General features: G+C 41.3%; 1 protein-coding gene across 3 annotated transcripts in view; it reads left to right on the top strand.

Moving 5' to 3' along the window:
- GRIA1 (glutamate ionotropic receptor AMPA type subunit 1) overlaps positions 1-14,968 on the top strand; it is a 119,828-nt gene that overhangs the window by 74,369 nt on the left and 30,491 nt on the right. For all 3 annotated transcript variants that reach the window (XR_015774028.1, XM_005523598.3, XM_005523599.2), the window contains exons 7-11: positions 1,775-1,942; positions 5,801-5,905; positions 8,007-8,117; positions 9,060-9,266; positions 10,409-10,779. Coding sequence is in view for 2 of the 3 variants with exons in the window: in XM_005523598.3 (XP_005523655.1) it covers positions 1,775-1,942; positions 5,801-5,905; positions 8,007-8,117; positions 9,060-9,266; positions 10,409-10,779 (962 nt within the window). In the remaining variant the exon portion in view is untranslated. The remainder of the gene's footprint in view (positions 1-1,774; positions 1,943-5,800; positions 5,906-8,006; positions 8,118-9,059; positions 9,267-10,408; positions 10,780-14,968) is intronic.

The raw sequence follows: 14,968 nt of genomic DNA, 5'->3' as shown, positions 1-14,968 counted from the left end.
AACCCTTGACTTGTTTACAAGACATCCAGTGATAATAAAGTCTTTCCAGATGTTCTTTCGGAGCATTTCAAATCAGTGTGTATAAGGGAGGGAGAAAGGATTTTAATTCCTGACACAGAAGGCCCTGAAGCTGTTGAGGGATGAGTAGAGGGAGAGGTTGTTTTTTTCTGTTTAATATTTGAAAATGAATACATTTCTGACAAACACTCTGCAGTAGAAATGTTAACTTTGGGATTAGTGTAAGAAAGTTAAAAACAACTAAATCAAGTAGATGATCATAGAAAAAAGAGTTAACACAATTGGTTCTTGCCAAGAGTTTTTCACTGTTTTCTGTACAAGTTTCTGTTTCAGTAAACTCAGGTTTGCAGAATTTTCGCCGATTGAGATGGAATTTTCTGGTCCCCATTCGTGACCAGAAGTCCCTAGATTCTTGATTTCACGTAGCTCACATTTACACAGCATAATGTGTTCCTTAAAAGTTCAGGTCAATGCTTCTAATTAAACACTAATGCTTGGGTAACAGGTGAATGACTTTTAGGGCTGAGTCTTCTTCAGGGAGTGAAATCAGAAGCTTTTCCTTCACTTCCCAGCTGTGAAAATCAAAACCAACTTTTAGGAGTCAAGAGGGAAGTGGAGGTTACAGGGAGCAAGATGATGTTGAACTTTAAGACAGGAGGTGAGGACAGAGTGTTGCCTTTTTCTTAACCTGGAAATTAAACTCAAGATACTTTTAGTAAGGAGGTAATACAAGAGTGGATTTTTATTTGAAGGCTTTCAGGTGTAGTTATGGAAAGATGTCCACAAAAGCCTATCCCCAGAGAGATGAGTGCATTTTTATAGGTTTTAGGAGATTGACATAATTGATAAAAAACACCAGTTATGAGGACAAGTGGTGATGTAATTTCTTCTCTGGTCAGGTTTCTTTTTTGGAGTCCCTTCCTCAGCACTAGCTGTGCTCTGTCCATGAAATTTATCTGGTAGAGTGATTCTCAACCTTGGCTCCCAGGAAGAACCAAGATAGCTCAGGGGCTTTTTTGTACTTCTTGGGGCTTGGAGCTCTGGAATCTGTTTTGATTTTTTGCCTAGGGAAAGGCTATGGAAAATTACGAATGGAATAGAATAGAATAGAATAGAATAGAATAGAATAGAATAGAATAGAATAGAATAGAATAGAATAGAATAGAATAGAATAGAATAGAATAGAATTAATAGAATGCAATATAATACAATACAATACAACACAATACAATATAATATAATGTAATGTAATGTAATGTATAATATAATGTAATGTATAATATAATATAATATAGTATGATATGATATGATATGATATGATATGATATGATATGATATGATATGATATGATATTATATGATATGATATTATATTATATAATACAATACGATATAATACAATACGATACAATACAATATAATACAATATATAATATAATAGATTGGAATAGAATAGAATAGAATAGAATAGAATAGAATAGAATAGAATAGAATAGAATAGAATAGAATAGAATAGAATAGAATAGAATAGAATAGAATAGAATAGAATAGAATAGAATAGAATAGAATAGAATAGAATAGAATACAATGCAATACAATACAATACAAGTTAACAGGCTAGAGGGCTACAAATATATATGTGTGAAGAACACAGGGGACATATAAAATAAAAAATAATAAAAAAAAAAGGTAAAAACCAAACTGGCCCCAGAGCAAGTCAGCTGAGAGGTGACCCTGAGCTATGTCTCTCTTGGCAGTACACGTCGGCGCTCACCTACGATGGGGTGCGGGTGATGGCCGAGGCGTTCCAGAACCTGCGGCGGCAGCGCATCGACATCTCCCGCCGTGGCAACGCCGGCGACTGCCTCGCCAACCCCGCCGTGCCCTGGGGACAAGGCATCGACATCCAGAGAGCCCTGCAGCAGGTTGGGAAGGCAGGCTGGGATGTGTGTGCTGGGAGCTGAGGGTGGGCAGCAGCAGCAGAGCCAGCACAAATCACTGGGGATGAGCAGGAGCTGATCCTTCCAGAGCAGAGAGCTCAGGGCTGCATCCAGCAAACTGCTTCTCCTGCTGCCACCCGAGGTGTCCTTCCTTCTGTTGTTCTTCTAAAGCCAAAATATTATACCATTAAAGCAAGAGTCCCTATCTTTATGCTGCCCTCCCTAAGACACAGACCTGCTCGAACCATATTTTTTTGCAGATTATTTGACTGTCTGCGGACTCAGCTTCAGTTCCAGCCTGCTAATGAATGCATGTGAATTTTGCCTTATGTGTTGGCTGTCACCAAAATGTTCTCAAAGTGCAGATTATAGCTTGTTTCATACTGTGAGGACTCATAAAAATCTTAAGAGCAGCCATTTAGATAGTTTATTTCTCAAATCTGATAGTCTTGCTTTTTTTCCTCCTGCATAAAACTTAGATTTTTTGAATAAACAAAAATACAATGTGAAATTTACAGCAAGAGAGAAAAATAATTCACTCTTATCAAAGACTTACCAAGGTAGAATATTTTAAAATTTCATTAAATTTCAAGTCTGACATTTACTTCTAGCACTTTTCTTTCTTTTCCTGACAGAAATAAATGTATTCCTTGCAAATACTGCTAGTTCAGTGTTATCCAAATATAGCTTATCCCATCTTCTTTCCTTAAATGTGAAGAAGGCAAGAAAAATAACATTTATTTGGTTAATTTGTATCATGTGTAAAGTTCCTGAAGTATTTTGTTTTGATTTGGTTTTGGCTTACTGGTAAACAGCAATTCCTTTAAAACCAAATCTTACATCTGATTTGATTTTATTGCTTGGATTCAATTTGTTCCCAAGCCTGTCACTGACTTTCTGCATGACCTTGGGCAAATCACTGTCACAGCTTCTCCAAGCCCTTATAATAAAATCAGCCTCCCTGGTGCATTAGGGAGATAGGTTACCTAATAAACATGAAATACTTGGGAGTCTTCTGATGAGCAATAGCTACTCCAGCATTTTTCTTTATTGAATTTATGAGAATAAGATATAAAAATTAGACGGCTGGAAAACACAAATTTATGTGTGTGTGGGAAAATCTCCTCTGAAGTTTCCTTATATCTTCATTAGAACAATTTCAAAAGTCTTAATTTTTTTCGGCTGGGGTGACTTTGGGTGAAGAACACAAAGACCCTTTTGCAAAAGTTGCTTCTTTACAGATGAAAAATAATAATTTTAAAAAGGCTTGACCAGTTCAGTTACGATGGTCAAAATAAAAGACTGAAACAGGCAGGGCAAGAAGCCTCCTAGCAAAAAAATTAACTATTAATTTGATAATCTTCCAGTATTTACTAATGTAGCAAGAAGGAGGCAAATGGAAATATAATAACTTATGATAAGATTGAAGGTTTGAGTTATCCTTTCTGTAAAGACTCACAATGAAGATAATTCTTACAGCTGTTCACAGTGTGCTTTCTCTTCACCTCCCATTTGTTAATTTGTTAAATTGTTAAATTTTTTAAAAAGGAAAAGGTACTTGCTTCTACCCAAATGTCTGGAATAAGCTCCCAAATTGCCTTATTCCTGTTTAGTGTAGGAAGAAACCACAGAATCCTGAAAACATTTAGGTTGGAAGATCAAAGATCAAGTCCAAACATTATCCCAACATTTCCAAGTTCACTAAACCATTAAACCATGTCCCCAGCACTGCCACATCCACACATCTTTTAAATCCCTCCAGAAATGGTGACTCCACCACTTCTCTCCCTGAACAGCCCATCCCAATGCTTGGCAACCCTTTTGGAGAAGAATTTTTTCCTAATGTCCAATCCAAACCTCCCCTGGCCATTTCCTCTTGTCCTGTCATGCTGTCTGGGGGAATAGACTGACCCCCACCTCACTACAACCTCCTAACAAGGGTTCATGGAATGCCAGGAACAAAGATGAAAAGAAATATGAAGCATTCTTCATTTTTTCAAAAAACCAGAAATCTGGCATGTTGCAGGGGAATGTATGTTTTTATTAAAGATAATTACCTTTTTTCTTTTTCTACAGGAAAAGGCCCAAAATATTCCTTAAAACCACTACACTAAGGTTTCAATTGTACTTTGAAAAGGTTATGATAATTTTGAACAAATTCTTTTTTTTATCATTATGTGGTCAGCACATCTAATAAGCAGAAAGCTACTCCCTAACTGCTGACTAACCCTGTAAAACAGAAGGCCAGAACAGCATCCTTGTGCTCCAGATATCCCAGCAAAGAGCCACATGCCCATCCATGCCTTACACACAAAGGTGCTTAAATGCTCCGTGTCTCCAGTAGACTTGACTGGTGCTTTGCACTGTTGAAGTCAGTCCTCACTGTATTTTGCATTGCATTTTTGCATTTTGCATTGCATTTTTGCATTTTGCTTTTACAGTCAGAGGATGGTGAATGACAGAAAAGTTTTGCTGAATCCTGCAGCATGGATAGCAGAGATCCCTTTTGCCGTTTCAGCACCACATGGATATCACAGGATTATGATTTCATTCACTCAGGTAGAAGAAATTGATGCTGTAAACCTGCCTTTAGTGCACACAAAGCTACAAAGCACAAGAACCTGTGACCTCAGCTTCAGAATCAGTCAGAACCTGAAAAGAAAACCACAGGATACGTGGAAAAAAGCAGGCTTGGGAGTGCTTAAGACAATGGTGCTTTTTCAGCACATCTATTTTTTATGGGCATGTTGTGTCTTGCGAAAAGGGAAAAGCATGTTTATCCAAATGTCACCAGGAATACCTCTTGGTTTGAAAGAGCTTCAGAAAATGCTGGCAGATATTCATTTTCATGACAAACTTTTGTTATAACAGCTGGAAAACAAACACGGTTTAACCAGATTATCAACAGATTTGCTCTGCAGTGATACAGCCTCATTTCTTCACCATGGGTCTTTACTCTGAGGATCTCAGGGTATTTTAAAAAGCTGTTAAGTGCCTGTCCCCATTTTGCATGTGGGAAGACTTCAGTTACAGGGATGAGAGGTTTGTCCAAAGCAAGTGGAAAGGCAGAGAATGAGCACTTCTCTGGGTGGTGTCCACAGAAACCCAAACCTGCACTCTTTTTCCCTTGTTCCTGGTCCCCACAGAGTGGTGATTCCAGTCAGTCTCCATTCCAGGCTGGGCACTTTTGCAGCAAGGGAAGTTCAGGATGTGGGATGTGATGTTAACATCACTTCAGCTCAGCAGTATTATCAGCAGAGATTTATGGTTCAAAGTTTCCTGTGCAAATGTCAATACTAAATTGTTGGATTTTTTTAATCTGGTGCAGAGGTAATTAAATTTGCTTGATAACTTGGACTCCCCTCTATCAAAAGAAGATGGCTGGCAGCTGTGGCTGTGGTTTCATATTTCATCCTGATTTACAGCTCCTGATTTGAGCTGACGGATTCTTTACCAAATCCTGACTCCAGGTCAGATTTAGAAAATACAAAACCCCACAAACTCAAGGAGTTCAGAGCTATTTTGCTCACTGTCACATCCCAGGAGGTGATGGGCTCACATTGGTGATCTAGCTCTTAGGCTGTGCTATGTTTTAAGCCACTGAGTTTTAAGAGAAGGGGTTTTTAAATGAAAGAGTTAGGTAAGAGGATGGCTGTGCCCATGGCCAGGCATGCTGTAGAGAGTCTTAGTGAAATCCCAGTTCCAGGCAGATGTGCTGCTTCCCCTGCATGGAATTGAGAGTAATAACTGCACTCAGCACCCTTCTTCCCCTCCCCTCTCACTGCTCCTGAATCACCACAGCATCACCAATTTGCTGTCTTCATTGATATTTATGTATTTAAGGTCCGTTTTGAAGGATTGTCTGGCAACGTTCAGTTTAACGAGAAAGGACGCAGGACCAACTACACCCTCCACGTGATTGAGATGAAGCACGATGGGATCAGAAAGGTAAAGCAGAGAGTGACCCGACATCCTGTGTCAGGTTCCAGCCCATGTTTGAGTGGTTGGGTCTCAACAGGTATTCCTGCTCATGGATGTTTGTCTGTGGAGTCACAGCAAGGGCATTCCTAGCTCTAGGCACAAGCAAAGCCAAGCACTAGGGAGGACTCGTGGTACATTGCTAAAAAAACACAACATTTGGAAGGTGTTATCAAGAGCAACAAGGGCATCTCAGGTGTGGCAAAAAATTTTCCAGGATGCTAAAAACTTGGTCAGCTCACCTTTGCTATTGGCACAGTGCGTTGGTGAAGGCCCAGCCACAGGTCTGGCTTTGCCCTTCCACTTTTCCAAGAATAAACAGAGGCAGAGCCAGCAGAAGCTGTTTGCCCCAACCATTGTAAGTGAGCCCTTTATGTTGACCTAATTCTGCTCTCCTTGAAGTGACAAAAGCTTTACCACTAACCATGTCCCAATAGCTGCACAGACCTTTGTGCTCTTCTGAAGTCTTGATCCCTTTCTGTATCCCAGGCTCTTTGAAAAATCTGGCCTTGTTCACAGATGCCAAGCCCTTGAAACACTAATTCTTTTGAAAATCTGACTCTGGGTGCTTATGTCCCACTTTAGATACCAGGTATTTGAAGAACAGAGAATGACTCTCTTATTCCTTGATAAAGGAGAACTACTACATATTTTGGAAAGGGGAATTCTCTGCATCTCCTCAGTCCCTGAAAGATGAAAAAACTGTTTGAAAATAAGAAAAATGTAAATAATGGAATTCCATATTTACAGCCCCTATGTCAAATTTATACTTACACCTGAGAGCAGCAGGTGTGAGATCAAAGCCCCTCAGAGCCAATCATAAAAAAGTAAATTTTCTTTGACAAATAAAAGAAATGTCATTTTGAAGACATACAAAGCAGTCTTCCTTCACTGCAAAGTATTCATTAGAGGACAAAGGCAGCATCGTGCCCAGTTTGGGTCTCTGAACTTCAATAGGTTGGCTGTCTGGAGAGAGTCTAGAGGAGATGAAATAGACTGGCTGAATGTCTTGGTTTTTCTATGTAGTTACCATCAGAAATAGTATTTGTTTAGAAGACTTGTACATCACTGCCATGATGCCTGTTGTATTTTAGATCCACCAGGATAGAGGTGCAAAGCAAACATCCATCCATGTCTTCACTTTTGTTGCCCTAGTGCAGAGCTTTGAAAGCTCTTTCCTCACTTTCCGTTCTTTTCGTCTGTGCAATGAAAAGTGATTAGAAGCCTGCATAGATTTTTTTCTCAGCTGTTATGATCTCTAATCTGCCATCAGCAGGTTCCTGGTCATGCCCTGCTTAATACATTTTCCCATTTATTGTGATAAGAAATTCCTTTCATATGAGCAGAGCTCAGGCAACTTCTTACTTACATGAGGTGATGGAAAACCTCTTATAAAATCAAGCCCTCAAAGTGGATAATCTCAACCACAATCTTCCTCGAGATATTTGCTGGCACTCTGCTTTACCTGCAAGGAGTGATAGAGCTGCCCAAATCCCTGATTATTATTAAGCAGAATTTTGACCTTAGAGTTCTTCCCTTTACAAGTGTTCAGTTTATTTGTAACCCCAAACTTTTTGACACTGGCGCAGGACTGGGGGAGGTGGTGGGAGGGTGGTGCTGACTTGATTTTTTGTCCTGTTGTCTCAAGATGTCCCAAGAGTCAGTCCTATATTCATGCAGGCTTTCAGCTGCAGGACAATTTTTCATCACCCTCTAGCACCTGCACCTACAGCAGGCAAGCTCACCATTAGAATAATTTTTGGAAGTCACACGGGGAAAGTGAATTCTCATCATAGGAATGGCAGTAATCACCAGTACAATGTGATAAATGTTTTTGCATGCATACAAGCACTGTGCTAGTGTAGCACATCATGCACATTATGCTCAGGCTGGAGACACAGTGGGATGGGGAATTTCCCTGTCCCCCTCACCAAAGACATGAAAAATCAGGAGAGGAGATCTCTGGCTGGGTATGAAAATGCAGAGAAGGCTGATCTAGATTGGATCACCCTGTTACTGTATCTTGGTTAATATTCCAAAGACATGTTAATCCTGGTTTTGTATTGGGCAGATTGGTTATTGGAATGAAGATGAGAAGCTGGTCCCAATAGCCGTAGATACTCAAAGTGGCAATGAGTCTACGAGCCTGCAGAACAGGACCTACATTGTCACAACTATCCTGGTAAGTGCCACAGCTTCCATCCCATCTCTCCCTCTCCTCCATCTCCCTGATGTGCAGGCTTCCTCTTCCCACTCATGTGCCCTTCTTTGTATTATATAATTTTTATAATAGCAATAATAATAATAACAACAATAATAATAATAGCACTTGCTGTTTCCTGTCGGCTCCATAAAGGTATCTGCAAATTGCTGTGGCTAATTAAGTAGGTACTAAAGAGCTGTCATGCTTAAGTGTAGAAAATACAAAAGATTATGACAAGATAATAGAGGCACCAACACAGGTAAATTAAGAACATTGTACCTGCGCTTTGTATTTATCCCACAGAACTGGGGCTGCAGTTTTGGGAAGGATAAGCTGTTTTGTTCGGAGAGCCTGAATCATTGCTTTAAAAGCAAATCTCCACTATAATCATGAAGGAATAATAGGTACCCCACAATGTATGGTATCATGTATTATGTCATTGTATACACTTACCCTGCAGAAACATGAACTACTAATAATTTGTTTGTTGATTGCTTACTGGGAGTCTGCAGAGAAGACACAATACCCAAACTGAGTTAAACACTTTAAGGCTCTCTCCTGTCCAGCAGATTTGATTCTCTGTGCCCACGCAGGCAGGCATGCCTTTAAAAATTCACAGCTCAGATACATTAAATACCCCTTGCAGAACTACACTGAAAGATTTGTTGCCCAAATCCTGCCAGCTACTCCATTCCCCTCAGGTCCATCACTGCAGGAGCTCCACACAGATTCTGCATGAATAAAAAGAATATGCCACAATAAAAAAAATCAGACTTTGTGCCTTCTCGCAGGGTGTTGGCCATGTCACTTGGCACAGGAACACAAAGCTAGAGCTTTGCAGGGCGACCAGAGGCTGTTCTACAGCTGTTGTGCACCTCTGGAATGAGGAGTGGGGCTCAATGGGGCTCTTCTGTGTGCCAGGAGGACCCGTATGTGATGCTCAAGAAGAACGCCAACCAGTTTGAGGGCAACGAGAGGTACGAGGGCTACTGCGTGGAGCTGGCCGCCGAGATTGCCAAGCACGTGGGCTACCACTACCGGCTGGAGATCGTGCGCGACGGCAAGTACGGAGCGCGGGACCCCGACACCAAGACCTGGAACGGCATGGTGGGAGAACTCGTCTACGGGGTGAGTTTCCAACCTCCACATTTAGCTCTTGGTACCTGGGATCGCATTCAAGCCCCAGAGTTGGAAGGAGTCCTGCCCTCTCTCAGCCTGAGCTCTCCAGAGGACTGCAGCTTAAACAATCAGCCCAAGTAAAATGTTTTAATTTAGGGAGAGACAGCACATGCTGGGCCTATGGAAATGTCAAAACATTCCCTTTCAACAGTTCCAAGATTCTTTTTCTTTACATTTTTAGAAGAACAAGTATCGAAAGGTCATACTTTCCCATGGGTAGAATCTCCAAATTTTACTCAGTTTTATATTTGCATGGTAATGGCAGGATGAAGGAAGAAAAAGATTTCAAACACTCAGCACGAGTGGTGAATAGAAGGATGAGATTACTTTCTGTCCAGCCACTCATTTCCATCATTAGGGATGTACACCTGCACCCTACACTTCTAAACCTGGTTTGGTCTGGTAGTTCATACTCTGTGATGTTTAGGTCAGCCCTCAGACAGAGGGGTCTAATTTCCCTTCCCCTACAAGGGAAATCATGCAAGGAGCATCAGTTCCAAAGTCCATGTGAGACTGTGCTGGAATGGGGATGATCCACTCCACTGGGAGATGGTAGCTCCACTGTAAATGCTCCAACGTAAATCCATTTCAATGCATTTCCCTCTCCATTTTCAAGATGGATTGCAAAATTAGTGGAGAGAACATATCAGTGTTGCTGGACCATTTTTCCTCTTCTCCTGCATCAGTTATGCAATCAAAAAATGGTTCCTGATGGAAATAAACATCCTGACATCCTTTTTCAGGAGATTGGCCTTTCCTTGCCTCTTTTGATGTCTGGATGATAAAGCTCTTTTAGAGAAAATCATCTTCATCAGACTGTGACATCAGTGGATAAATCAGATGAGAAGAGCTGGGTGGCTGCAAAAAGAAAGCACTGTGATTTCAAAACAGATCTGGTGATCAGTAGTGATAAAATGGAAATAATCTACCAATATTATGGGCTTCTCCTTTTTAACCTTTTCCTTGGAATTGGTTTTGTCTGATTTCTTCTGAGATAGCAAGGTTAAACAGAGATTAAAGGATCATACACTGCAGTTAGTAGAAACATTTTATTCCCAGTCTGCAAATCCCTTTTCTGTCTCCTTTTTCAGAGGGCAGATGTGGCTGTGGCACCACTGACCATCACCCTGGTTCGAGAAGAAGTTATAGACTTTTCCAAACCGTTCATGAGTTTAGGTATATCAATAATGATAAAAAAACCTCAAAAGTCCAAACCAGGAGTTTTTTCCTTTCTGGATCCTTTGGCCTACGAGATATGGATGTGCATTGTTTTTGCCTACATTGGAGTGAGCGTTGTCCTCTTCCTGGTGAGTCGCTTCAGCCCTTACGAGTGGCACACTGAGGAATTCGAGGAGGGACGGGACCAGCCAGCCACTGACCAGACAAATGAGTTTGGGATATTCAACAGCCTCTGGTTCTCCCTAGGAGCTTTCATGCAGCAAGGATGTGATATTTCTCCAAGGTGGGTTGCCTTCCCAAATGAACCTTCTTCTAGTTTGCATGGTTTAATCCTTCTTTGTGTTTTGAAGCTGAACAGATTCTACTTTGACCTCCCTTCCTGAAACAAAGTGTAGTTTTGTGAATCAGTTACAGACCCAGGAAAGACCCAAAAGTTCACAGTTCTCACAGCTGTGAACTTGGTACCTCAAACCTGACACTGTGAAAATAGTATTTAAATTGTTTTGGAGGAGTTCTTTTGAGAGAATTTACAGAAATTAGAAAAAGCATTTCTAAAGCCACCCAATTGCAATCAAATTTTGTCAGTAATTTATTTTGTTGCTAGTAGAAATAAGATGATTCTAGCATTATAGGGAAGATAAAAACCTCCAGCAAGGTTTGGAGAAATAATACAGTAGGTGCCCAGAGAAAGGTTATATGGTCTGTGTCAAACATTATGGAGCACAATGAGTGGCTTAATTATTACTGGCCTTTAAAAAGGTTAGAGAAAGACTAAGTTTCATTCTGCTTCCCATTTCAGCCAACAGTTCTGCTGCCTGAAAGTTCAGTGTGACCCAACATTCAAAGTCTTCCTAAAGGGACTTTTTGGTGAATGACTCTTGTGATTTACTTAGATAATTTTTCCTTCCTTTTGCGGGCTTTGTCTCCCTTCTCTTCAAAGGAAGTTTCATCCAGAAATACCCGTCTTATGGGTGAAGACAGTGGGCAGAGGTTGATTTCCAGCCTGCTGTGGTGGCATCAAAGCTCAGGGGATGAGAAGGAGACACAGCTCCGTTGACAAGTGGAGATAACTCTGTGCAGCTCAGCACAGCTCCCCGGGGATGGCAGGGAAGGCTGAGCAACAGCTTTTTGCCTATCAGATGCCAATTTATCCAAATGTTAATGAGCTTGTGATAGCAAGGAAATAACAGTCTGCAGGGCACTTTGATAGTGACAGCCTTTATGAATATGTTTTATTATCTGATCATTGATTAGTAGGAGGCCAGGCAGAGAATTCAGAAAATCCTCCCAGCAGAGGGAATTGCAGCTTTATTGCTGTCTTGTAGCCAGCCCCGTGCATTAGGATCAGGTTATTGTGATTTTCATTCTCGTTGTTTTTGTCATCATTATTCTTATTTAGGAAAGAGAATGCCTTCCTTTAGGGTCATTTCAATAGGTGGTTTCTGATTCGAGGAGGAGCAGGGAGAGGTGAAAAGCTGAGGCTTTGAGGAATAGCAATTTTGGTAACATCTTTAATAGAAAGTGTCAGGGAAAGATCAGTGGGTTTGATTCAGCTAACATGATTTGCTCTAGCTAAATAACATGCTTTGAATCACCATTTCAAAGTGTGGTTTTATTTTGCTTTGAAATGGGAAATGAGAATTGTTCCATCATTGTTACTTTAATGTTGGTTGATTTAATCATCCTGATAATGAAAATTACAATTTCATCAAAACCAATATTTTCCCATGGAACACAAGAGCAGTTTCTGACTGCTACAACTATTGGCAAGATGATAAAAACTTAAAAATTAAATATGGGAATTATTATAACTCCCAGTACTCTGAGTACAGCTTGTTGAGATGGTTGTAAGGGGAGAGGGACATTCCTGTGCGATGTGAAAGCCAGGAGGAAGCAGAAGAGTGAGAATTTCCGTAGGATGTTGTTGTGCAGAAAGGCTCTGAGCGCACTCTGCATTTCACATGTACTTTTCACACGAACCCAGAGCAGGATTTCTGTGACACATCACTTAGAAATGAACACTTGGTAGAATGACACTGTGGGCAGGTGGGGATATCTGCTCTATTCTATTTCCTATGTGGTTGCTTCTAAACTTATCACTACTATCTCTCAGCATCTCCCCAGCAATGCATTAACCAACAGAAATAGCTTCTGTTATACATCTGTTCTGTCATCCTCTCCCCAGCAGAAAGGAGCAAGTGCAGGGGTGTATTTTGTTTTTTTCAAGGTTTTTGGGTTGTTTATTTCAGTTTTGTTTTGGAAAGGAACAGGGGAAATTTGTCTGGTGGTTTGTTGTTTTTTATTTTCCAGAGTGTGCTTGTTTTAAGTGCATATGCCACTATGTATTTATCATTTAAAAAAAAGTAAGATCAAAACTGCAGACACATCACTCAGCACAGCGGGTGGTGAGGTTTGCAGAAATAACTTGCTCTTGTAAATGTGCGTTCCTCAGTCTCAGACCAGTCCCCAGGGAACTTCAATGCCCCAAAGAGAAAAAAAATTTGCTTTTGAAGGAAAGTGTTGTCCTTTTTTAAAGACAGACTTACTAGGCAGAGCTTTATATAGGCTTTTAAGACACTGGGGACAACCTACCAAGGACTTTAAAGACACACTGTAAATTTGGTGGCCTGTGGATGGCCAGGAAAGAGCAGAGCTGTGGGTTACCTGCTCATAGCCTCTTCACAGGAGGTCAGCTGGTATCCTTGAAGCTCTGAAGCCTTCACGTCTAGGCATCGACCGGGTGGATGTGACAAAGGGCAGGCAGTGACCAGCCATGGAGCGTCCCAGCTGGAGCTGGTGGCAGTATGTGTTGTGCCTTTGGGTGCTGAAACATGAGCATGAGCAAGGAATCCATCCCTCCAAACCCATAAAGGGATGGCTCGATGGTAAATGCATGGCTTCAGGCCAATGGGGCTATGAGCTCTCGGACATTTCCCACTGGAGCGTGTGTCCACCTTCATCACCATCACCATCACCATCACTGGCTGTGGAGCAGTCCCTACCACGTGGACTCATTTATCCTGGTTGAGGTGAGACAGCCCCTGTTGCTGCCCCTAAAGCTTTCAAAGCACAGCTGATACCCAGCAGGGTCAGGGAGAAGCTCAGAGCTGTGCACAGCTCCACAGTGACAGGCGGGAATCAGTGAAGTCTGAAACGGGCCATAAACCATCAGGCTTTGCAAAGTGCCACCTTAGCTTCAGAAAATGGTCATGAAATTGCAAAAGCACTCATTAAACGTGAAATACAGACCCAGAAAGGAGCTTCTCAGAGCAGGCATCAGAGGTAATAAATAACCCGCAGCCAATAGCGAGAGCCTGCGGAAATAAAAATGTGAAGTAAATGTGACTCACATTGTACCATTTTCAGAACTGTAATTTGATAAATTGTCTTCAGAGCTTAAAATAACCACAGTGTGTGGCAGCTGTGGAGAGTAGGACCTTGCTAAAGTCCAGCACTTTGCCATTCCTCACTTAGGATGGACCTGAGGCCTTTGAGAAGCCCAAGGGATGCTTGGGCTTCTCAACCTGCTCTGCAGCAAAACAAAGCATCAGAATTGTTCATGTTCTCCATCATTTTCTGCAAAATAAATAATTTGACTCTTGTGAAAAGGATGGAAAAACAGAGAGCAAAATAGCATTTCTTGTCAGCATCCTATCTTGATCTACTGTTTTCTCTTATCATAAAATGTGTTGCTTCATATAGTTTGAGCCCAAAAGCGACTTTTTGTATATTGGAGACTATTAAATTTAATCTGGTTACTCTTCCTGTGACTCAGAAAATTTATGTCTGACTAAAATGAAATACATTTGCTTAAAACAGGTCTTCCAGAGGGGCATTTATTTTTCACTTGAAAATACCATGACATAGAATAGACAGTTACTCTCAGCTGAGTTGACTGTAGGAATCTTGTCCCATCTCAGCTTTGGCAGGTGAATAAATATCAGACAATATCACCCAGTGAATGCAGACATCTTTTGTGCCCTGCCAGAGGAACCTTAAATGAAGATCTCCAAAAATTAGCCCAACTTCTTGGAGCCTCTCTTTATTGTTGAAAAAAAAATATACATATTTTGAATTCAAATCAAAGTCTACTGTCAGTAGAAGGGAAATGTATTCTCCTGTTGTGGCACACCAAGGCATCAGGTCCTGATACCTGGATAACACAGCTTGAAATCACTCCTAATAATCTGTCTCATTGTTTTAAGAGCTGGAGATGTCGTGGTCAGCCTGTGCTGGGAGTGAAATGGTGGATGAAGCTTTCATGCCATCTGTGTCTGAGAGACAGCCAGGCTGGACAGGGGATGTTTTGGGAGCATCAGCAGGGCTGCATGAGCAGGGAGAGCCCCTGTGCTCCTCTGTGCAAGGCAGGACCACAGCTGGGAACTGCTGGGGTCACACCAGTGTGCCCTAAAGTCTGTGGGGTTCCATGTGTGCAAGGAGACATGGCACAAGGTGCAATCCACCCTCCAGCT

Source organism: Pseudopodoces humilis, chromosome 17 (assembly GCF_049639895.1).
Source record: "Pseudopodoces humilis isolate 2021_Gansu_Grassland_sample_001 chromosome 17, ASM4963989v1, whole genome shotgun sequence".
NCBI lineage: Eukaryota > Metazoa > Chordata > Aves > Passeriformes > Paridae > Pseudopodoces > Pseudopodoces humilis.
This window is presented reverse-complemented; position numbering and strand designations above follow the sequence as displayed.